This window comes from Pyxicephalus adspersus, chromosome 4 (genome assembly GCF_032062135.1).
Source record: "Pyxicephalus adspersus chromosome 4, UCB_Pads_2.0, whole genome shotgun sequence".
NCBI classification, from domain to species: Eukaryota; Metazoa; Chordata; class Amphibia; order Anura; family Pyxicephalidae; genus Pyxicephalus; species Pyxicephalus adspersus.
The window spans coordinates 97,730,204-97,740,354 of NC_092861.1; the positions used below are offsets into that span (position 1 = coordinate 97,730,204).

At 39.0% G+C, this 10,151-nt stretch overlaps 1 protein-coding gene across 2 annotated transcripts in view; it reads left to right on the forward strand.

Moving 5' to 3' along the window:
- Window positions 1-10,151, forward strand: part of FMN2 (formin 2) — a 134,264-nt gene that overhangs the window by 6,142 nt on the left and 117,971 nt on the right. For both annotated transcript variants that reach the window (XM_072409087.1, XM_072409086.1), the window contains exon 2: window positions 6,938-7,101. In XM_072409087.1, the coding sequence (XP_072265188.1) occupies window positions 6,938-7,101 (164 nt within the window). The remainder of the gene's footprint in view (window positions 1-6,937; window positions 7,102-10,151) is intronic.

Sequence of the window (10,151 nt, forward strand, 5' to 3'; positions counted from 1 at the left end):
TCTGATGAGGTCATTGGCTACCTTAGTAAGGGCTATTTCAGTGAAATTGGCAGCTCGAAAGCCAGACTGGAGAGGGTCAAGCAGAGAGTTGTTGCTCAGGTAATCGGTGAGTATTTTGTAGACAAGGCTTTCAAGAAGTTGGGAAACATATGGGAGAAGGGAGATGGGACGGTAGCTAGAAGGTAGGGAGGAGTCTGGTGAGGGTTTCTTTAGGATAGGGAGAATTATGGCATGTTTGAAAGCAGAGAGGTATACACCAGTAGAAAGGGAAAGGTTGAATAGTTCGTTTAGGGCAGGGGTCAGGGTGGAGGAATGGGCACGGACTAGATCAGAGGGAATTGGGTCAAGCAGACAGGTGGTAGATGGAGATGATGAGAGAAGAGAGGAGACTTCATCCACAGTAACAGGGCTGAGGGAGGCCAATGATGATTTACTGGTGGAAGGGGTGGATATGGTTGGAGTGGCCTGGTAAACAGAGACATCATATCTGATTTTCTGATCCATTTTCTCTCTAAAGTAGGTGGCTATGTCTTGGGCAGTGGCGGCTGTTGTGGGGGGAGCAGGTGTGGGGTTTAGGAGGGAGTCAATTGTTGAGAAAAGGCTGCGTGGGTTGGAAGCTTGAGAGGAAATGACAGCGGAGAAATAATTTTGCTTGGTGACAATGAGTTCAGTGTTAAGGCTTTGTAGCTTGGCTTTGTAGTCCAAGAAGTCAGCGCTAAGGATGATTTTTCTCCACTTGCGCTCAGCTGCACGTACAGTCATTTTTAGCTGGTTGGTGTGATTGTTGTGCCAGGGTCGGGGGTTGGCAGGGCGGGGGCAACTTTATCCAGAGCCAAGGAAAGACAGTAGTTTAACTGGGTTGCATTTTTATCAGGGGAGGTGATTTTGGTGAGAGTGGGGGTTAGGGATGCAAGGCAGTTTGGGAAAAGGTTGTGGTCAAGGTTACGGATATCTCTCTGCCATTGACCAGGTCTGGGATGTGGCACAGGGGGGCAAGAGTTTGATAGGTTGAAGGTGATAAGGTTGTGATCACAAAGGGGAAATGGCGAGTTGTCAAGGAGGGTGAGGTTGCAGAGTTTGGAAAATACTAGGTCTAAACTGTATCTGGCAATGTGTGTAGGGCTGTTGATGTTCTGTGTGAGTCCAAATGAGGAGGTAATGGAGAGCAGTTTGGCTGAGGAAGGCTGGTTGGGCTCATCCACTGCAACAATAATGTCACCGAAGGTGAGAGTTGGCATGTCATGGGAAAGAATGTGTGGGAGCCAGGAGGCATAGTTATCCAAACTTTGTGAAACTGGGCCGGGGGGGGGGGGGGGGGGGGGTAGACAACAGCAACAATAAGGGGTAAGGGGATGAAAAGTCAGACAAAGTGGACTTCAAAACAGGTGAAAATGGGGGAGGGCGGGGTAGGATGGACTCTGTATGTACAGTTAGGTGAGAGAATGAGACCCACACCAACCCCCACTCTGTTGCCAGGTCTAGGGGTATGTGTAAAGTGCAGACCTCCATACGAGAAAGCACAGTACCAGAGTCAGAGGAGGAAAGCCACCAAGTTTCAGTGAGAGCCAGGAAGTTCAGAGATTTAGAAAGGAGAAGGTTGTGTATGGAGGTTAATTTATTGCCAACAGATCTGGCATTCATAGACTGCCAGAGAAAGGGGGTAAAAACCCAATGGGTAGGGTGAATGGAGATGAGGTTAGGAGAAAGGAGTATCTTGCTGAAAGTGTATGAAAGAGAGAGGCTTGGGGGGGGGGTCAGGGTTGTGTGGGATGTCACCAGAAAGTAGCAGTAGAGAAAAAAGGTGCAGGAGCACAGACAGAGAAAACAAGGAGAGTGAAGGGGCAGAGAGACAATGAATTATCAGACTGGGGATGAGAGGGAAGAGTGCCAGGAGTGGGAAATGATGATTCAGTCACAGAGATGGCTTGGTGAAATTGCATTTCAGAATGGCAGCAGCAGAGGATGTGTTGGAGTCCAGGTGGATGACCCAGTCCAAAGGCAAGAGATGGGAGTTGCAGATTGTAATTTTATGTCCAATTTTATTCCAATTCCTGTTTCAATTCCCTGGATTAATTCCCATTGCCCCTTTAACTTTGGCAGTTGAAATTTTGGCACGTGACTAGCATCCCCACATGACCATGCCTGTTGTTTAAATAGAAGTGCTTTGGGCTCTAAGTATGCATGGACTGTTGGGAGTAACAAAAAATTTGGGATATCAGTTGAACCTGGGGATGATAAGGGTTGGCAGGGCAATAAATATCAATGTGCACTTAGCTGGAACTAAGGGATAGTGAACATATAAATCTATGGGGAGATAAAAGTTGTTGAATAAATAAATCTACAATGGGAGAGGTACCATACACAATTAGATGAGGGTTGCAGAGGAAAACAATTGCATACACAAGGTTGAGATTTGGCAGGCAGAATGGACCATACAGGAAGATGGAAGATCCGTAAAAAATCAGTTATGTTCTCTGGAATATTGCCTGTGTCATGTGCAACACAGGGGAGGCAGAGGGAGCTTAGACAGCTAAATGCATGGCTTAAGTTCTGCTGCAAAAGGGAAGGGTTTGGATTCATAGAGCACTGGGCTGACTTTTCATTGGGGTACAACCTGTATGCCAGAGATGGTTTGCACCTAAATGAAATGGGAGTTTGCTGTGCTAGGGGAAAAATTTAGGGGAATGGTGGAGGGATATTTAAACTAGAACAGAGGGGGGTGAAACAGGTAAATAAGGTAACAGAAAGGTTAGTCGGGTCAGCCACTAGTGGAGGGTGGATTGGGGATATTTGGGGGAAGGTTATGGATAAATGTATGAAGCTTCCATGTTACAAACAAACATTGGATTGTGCAGTACTAGTTGTACTAAAAAACAAAAAGATTTCGCAAACAATGCTGGTAAATGCAGTAAAGATTTAAAGAGCCTGTTCACCAATGCTAGAAGTCTGGCAAACCAAATAGGGGAGTTGGAAGCCTTAATGAGTAAAGAGCATTATGACTTAGTTGGCATTCCTGACTCCTGGCTTCGTTCTTCACACGACTAGGATGTCAATATTCGTGGGTATACTCTCTTTCGTAAAGAAAGAGTCAAACGAAAAGGTGGTGGTGTCTGTCTGTATGTGAGAAGTGATCTGAAAGTGAATATGAAAGAAAAAATTGCGGATGGAACAAACGATGAGGTTGAGGCATTATGTGTGGAATTGAATGTGAGGATGCACAATACACAAATAATTATTGGTGTCTGCTATAGGCCCCCCAGTGCTAAGGAAGAAATAGAGAAAGGGTGGGGCAGGAAATTCAAAATCCAATTGTATTGCATTCAATACAAAATAACTGTATTGAATGCAATACAGTGGATTTCTATGTGTAAAAGCAGTACAATGTCCTTCATGAACATTTATTTTACAGTATATTATAATAGTATAAGTATGTTATTTTTTTTTATTAATTTAATTTATTTAATAAATTAATGTATTAATTTATTATTTTTAAAATGACTTGTATTTCTAATTATTTTTTTATACTCATACTATTATTATACTGTAAAATACATTTTTGTAAAAAATAATGTACTGCTTTTAGAGATATAAATCTAGACTAAAAATGAACCGCTCAGGAGGTTAATCATGGGAAATTTCCACTACCCTGTAATTGACTGGAGTAATGGGACTACAGGAACAACAAAAGGGAGGCCATTTGTGAATTTAATACAAGATCATTTTATGGTACAGTTTATACAAGCCTTAACTAGAAATGATACTCTCCTGGACCTAGTTCTTTCTAACAATGCACAGCCTATAACAAATGTGCATAAATAAAGAGAATCTGGGTAGCAGTGACCATAATATGATTTCATTTAATGTAGGTTGTAAACAGGAAGCAAAAACAGGAAAGATAAAAACATTTTTAATTTTAAGAGAGCAAAGTTTCCATTATTAAGGGCGGCTCTCTGTGACTTGGACTGGGAGACAATATTGTCCTCAAAGAACACAGAACAGAAATGGGAATGTTTCAAGTCTGTTCTACAAAAGCATGCTAAAAAATATATTCCAATGGGTAATAAGTTAAAGGAGGCTAAAATTTAAACCTATGCAACTCACAGCTGATGTTAAAAAAGCCATAAGGAACAAGAAAAAGGCATTCAAAAAATATAAAAATGAAGTATCACCTTCATCGTTTGATGAATGATGAATATACCAAAAGATGTAAAAAAGGAGATAAAATGTGCAAAACTTCAAATTAAAAGACAGATTGCAAAGGAAAGTAAGGCAAACTCCACATTTTTTTTAAAAGGGTGTCTCTGGGTTGGTAGCTGGGGATAAAGAAAAGGCAGACTTACTAAACCTTTTTTTTTAGCTCTTTGTACACAAAGGAAAATGGCAGAGCCCATGTCCATGATTGAGAAATAGGCAAAATTAAGGTTGACAAAGCACCAGGACCCGATTGATTACATCCACATGTCCTCAAAGAGCTGAGCTTGGTTATTTCAAAGCTCCTATTTCTAATTTTTAGATACTTTTTAAGTCACTGGCATGGCACCACTGGATTGGCGTAAGGCAAATGTGGTTCCTATCTTCAAAAAGGGAGCAAAGTCATTACCAGGTAACTACAGACCGGTTATTTAAATGTCCAAAGTTGGAAAGTTCCTAGACCTTATGATAAAGAACAACATAGAGGAGTTTCTGCTAGAAAATATTATTATAAGTGTCAGCATGGCTTCAAAAAAGACCAAAGTTGTCAAACAAATTTACTCTCTTTAGGTAGACAGTGGAATAGCAGTTGATATAGTGTACTTGGAGTTTGCTAAAGCATTTAACACCATACTCCACAGAAGGTTAATATGCAAGATAGGGTCAATAGGTTTAGAAAGGTAAATCTGTAAATGGATAGAGAACTGGCTTAAAGATCGCATTCAGAGAGTTGTAATTAATGATTCATACTCTGAATGGTCTAAGGGTATTAGTGGTGTACCCCAGGGTTCAGTGTTGGGACCTTTATTGTTTAACATCTTTATAAATAATATAGAGTTTGTGAAAAGTATCATTTCTGTGTTTGCAGATGACATCAAACTATATAATGGAATTAAATCCATACAGGATGTCTATAATCTACAAGCAGACCTAGATGTACTGTTTGTTAGGGCAGCCAAGTGGCAAATGACTTTTAATATAGATAAATGTAAAGGTATACACTTGGGGGCTAACTACATGCATGCTTCATACTGTCTAGGGGGTATACATTTGGGGGAATGCAATGTCAAGCTGCAATATCTAAAGCTAGTAAAGTACTTTCTTGTATTAAAAGAGGAATAGACTGCAGAGATGGAGACATAATCCTGCACGTGTACAAAGCATTGGTCAGACCACATCTGGAGTATGCAGTTCAGTTTTGGGCACCAGTTCACAAAAAGGACATTGTGGAATTGAAGAGAGTGCAGAGAAGAACAACTAAACTAATAAAAGGAATGGAGGAGCTCAACTATGAGGAGAGATTAGCTAAACTGAATCTCTTCTTCCTTGAGAAGAGATGTCTAAGAGGGGAAATGATATATGGTCCAAATTGAAAACTCTTCCCAAAAATTCACTTTGAGAGCACTACAAAGAGCAAGGGGGCACTCTTTGCACACGGAGGAAAGAAGTTTAAGCTCCAGATAAGGAAGAGATTCTTCACTGTAAGGTCTGTGAAAATGTGGAATCTGCAGAAACTACTATAGATTGCTTTAAGAAAAAGCTGGATGCTTTTCTAGAAGCACAGATTTTAACTGGGTATTAAGGATTTAAAAAAAGATAAGAGACTGTTGATTCAGGGAACATCCGATTGCCTCATGGAATCAGGAAGGAATTTTTGTTTCCCCTGTTGAAGTAAATTGTACCAGGGTTTTTTTTTTTTTGCCTTCTTCTGGACCAGCTATGTCTTATAGGGTTTTATATCTGGGATATGTTTATTTCCCTGGTGGTTGAACTTGATGGATTTATGTCTTTTTTCAATCTAACCCACTATGTAACTGTGTAACTATGTAACTGTTGTGTGAGAGGAATTTACAGCACAACAGAACAAAATAGAAAAGCAGTTTCCTATGTTACAGATTCAATTAACCAGGTACTCATTACTGGAGTACATAATACCCCATTCATAGGAAAAAACCTATAAAGTGTTAATAATAAATTAAAAATATCTAGTTTGGTAATGCACATTAGGGAAAAAACAACCAGTGGATGTCCATTGGGAACACAAGGAGGTAGGTGCAGAAAGATTGAAACTGTGAGATTTAGGAGGATAATGAAAAAGAAAAAAAAAAGGTAGGAGAAAGGACCCTGCCTCTATTCACGGAGCTACTTTTAGATTTAACATAGTTAAGAGTGAAGAAGGAACGTTTCCAGAACTTAAATATAGTAACTCAAGCTACTAAAAGAATATATTGCAATAGGTGCAATAATAGTTTAGGGAGAGTTTAATCACGTTTGCTTGAAATCACACTTCTAAGCCAAACAGGAAATCATTTATGTGCAATCTAAATACCACAGAGTTATAAATGCTAATTTAATAGCCTTCCATAAACAAAATTTTTTTGCAAACTGTCAAAATGTAAAAATGGGCTATGTTATGAAGAAGGGAAGATTACCAATGGTAAAACAGTAAACTCTCATACTAACAAGATTTGCAAAGCTGTTTGTAACCCAAATCTAGATTTGTTCATTCCCTAGATATTTTGGGCCTGTTTTTTTAAAGCTCTCTCAGTTAAACTGTCATAGTTGATCTGGGGTGACCTAGCAAACCTGAATTGGATTTCTTAAAAATAATTTATTATTAGTTGGATTACCCAGGTTCACCTATGATAGTCTAAAGTATCCAGTCTTGGAGAGCTTTAGTAATTCATGTGGTTTTTACTAGTGTAGAGATATTTATGTGTATGTATTATCATTTTATTTACTATAGGAGAAACCTTACTGGAAAAATTATTTAACCAACAGAGAAGTGCACCAGAGAATGCAGAAAAACTCTGCTCTGAAATCCTTGCTATGGGCTTGCTGCTTCCCTTTGGTGACTGCTTTCGTGAACAGTGCAGCAAAAGTGCAGAACAGATTCCTTCCAAAAAACAGGTATGTTTAGGATTTTTACTACCCTTATTACTGATGTATGTTTAAAACCTGTGCAATATTAAGGATTTGTTTGCAAAAACGCAGGTGTAAATGAAAAGAAGGTCCTTGATGAGTTTTAATTGTGAAAAATGCAAGGTGTGCTGGCATAACAAATGCAAAGTTTGTGGTACACACACACAAACACATGTTGCAGCTGCATCCCAGCATACATGTGCTGTAGTGTACGAAAATGCACACATGTATTAGGGTGCAGTTTCTTAAAAATGTTTTTGTGCAAGATCAAATCGTCCATTTACACACACACACAATATATTCACAGAAGGTAAGTGGCCAGCTATGTGTGACAGGGTAGCACGGTATGACAGGTATAGTTTTTTGTGTCTTGTGTTTGCACCGTAGTGATAAAATTATAGAGGGAGTTGGCCACAAGAGTCCTGCATTTGCAATCACATTTCTCTTTTCGTACAGAGTAAATGGAGTTCATGGAGAGTAAGGGGATAGCTATGTGTGACAGGATACCCTGATATGATGGGTATACCATTTTAATTGGGATGGGGGGGGGGGGCATAAGGAGTTTCCTACTGGCTCCCACATTTCCAGTTGCCAACATCCCTCTGTTCCAGAAAAACTGGAATGTAAGTGGCCAGCTATGTGTAACAGGCAGCTTGCCAGCCGCTTAGTCCCTCTCACCGCAGCATCTGTAGATTTGACTTTAGGTGGCAGTGAGCAGTACTGAGCTTCTCCCCCGAGCCAGGGTTCCATGGCATGAGGAAGGGGTAACCGCACTGCAACTTTACCGCAAACCTAAATGCAGCCTTGAAGTTTTGTAAACTTTTAGGGGCACCACAACACAAAAAAATTTGGCAGCACCCTAATGTTCATTGCCATGAGAGTGGCCCCAAGGTGGGCCCCAACATGCAAATCCAATTTAGGGACCCTGATTTTGAAATAGCCACCCTTAATGTGAAAATATTAATGTAAAAAGATTGTTGTTGGGATTTTTTGCTTGTAACCCCATATCTGGCAATTTGTTAGGTGTAGAGGGCCTAAATTGCGGTTAATATGAGCTCTTAGGGTCCCCTGTGTACCCTGTAAATTTCACATTTCTATGACTATTAGTGTAAGAGATATGAGGATTTATACATAAGGATAATGACTGCTGCTTGAATACAGAAAGATCTCATGGTGCTGCTGCACGATTATCTCACAGTACAAAATAGGCAGGGAGCAGCTCCAGCAAAATAGGCTGGCAGCACAATCTTATAGAGAAACATAGGAGATGCGAGCGCCCCATCACCCGTAGGTTGACCAACCCCGCTTTATAAAATATACCTGTCTTTTTGTTATGATGACCCACTGACTTGAATACTTATTTATTCCCTGAATCTCCTAACCTGCATAGGGCCTGTAGCTCAAACAAAAATGTAGTTGAGAGAAATTATTCTGGTCTGCCAATTTGTAAAAACTTTTAACTAGCTACATTATTATTGCAGCCTATTACAATGTGTAGAGGCTAAAAATCAACAGTTTGCATCTGCATTGGATAGCATATGTAACTCTTAAAGATACCAATTCTCCCAATTGCTCAGCTATTAGGATATAAATCACTTGGAATTCCTGGGACACAAATAACAATACATTTACTACATTACATTTTCCTTGCAATAAAATTGCTAAAGGAGGGCAATTCCACAGCTTCTACAAAATTCATCAGTGTGGCATGGTCCTTACTCATTCCAGGTCACTGACTCAAAGTTACAAAGCAAGAGGGTCATTACTGAGGTCAACAGGTCAACATTGTCCGCTTCAGTGTATCTTTTGAAACATTTTTTCTCCAAAACAACTAACCATGTTTGATCACTTAAAATTTGTTTGCAGATTTCTTTTGTGCAACCCATATTCAGTCACCTGCTGCTACTGTGTTGCTAGGTTATCAGGTCCATTAAAAAACATGCTCATGACTCTAATACTACTTGCAGCTGAGTGGGAGCCCTATTTATTTGCAGATACCAACTGGGCTCCTGTTTTGTATGCTGATATGTCGAATGTCTAGTCATCAATATGACACTTCTGTAGAAGGTTCCAACTTTTAACAAGACAATTGTGCTGTTTTTAGCCTTTCAAGACAATTGTGCTGTTTTTAGCCTTTCAAACAATTCAGAGAAAGGAACAGCTTAAAAACAATTACAATTGACTTTTTAAACTGTATGTCTTGGGCGATTGGAAAGGAGATCACATAACAACAAACCCCCAACAAACAAACAACAACATTTTACAGACAACTTTATTCAAAAGAAACATTTGCTAAAAGGTCACATTAAAATATAAAAAGACAAAGACATAAAAACAAAAAAAAAACACACACATCACTAAATTTACATGACAAAAAAATTTTGGAACAAAGGAAATTAGGAACAAACAAAAAACATGTAAACCCACACTTCCATATAAAGCCAAAATAGTTTATAAATGGCCCAACAAAAAATACTTACCAAACCAATATGCAATTTTGACCTATCAAGGGTGGAAAACTGGATTAGAAATTATTTATGCAGGACAAACATTTCAAAGTGGTAATAAAGGCAGAATTTTGCAATTAAACAATATGGCCACAAACACAATAACATAGCATTAACATTGACTTCAAAATTGCAAAATGGACATTGAAACATTCAAAGTTTTTTTTTAAAAAAGCAGCTTTTGTGCTAAAGGGTAAGCAAAGTATCAAATGCAGCAACATAGATTAATTAGGATAACACACAAAACAACAGCCCCTCCAAGAAAAAAAAAAAAAAAAAGACAAAAGGAAAAACCAAGTTAAACAACACCCTTATATATGCTCAAATTTAAGCGCACAGGCACATGCAATTAGCACTTGCGCAGTCTGTCAAAATTGGCTGTTTGTTTTTTGCAATTGGACATTCCATAATCATTTATTGATAGGATCCTTTAGATTTGTACACCAGTAAACAGATATTCAAATAAATAAAAAAATAAAATAAAGTTGAGCAGGATTTAATGTTAATTTATAGTATTTTCTATATATATAT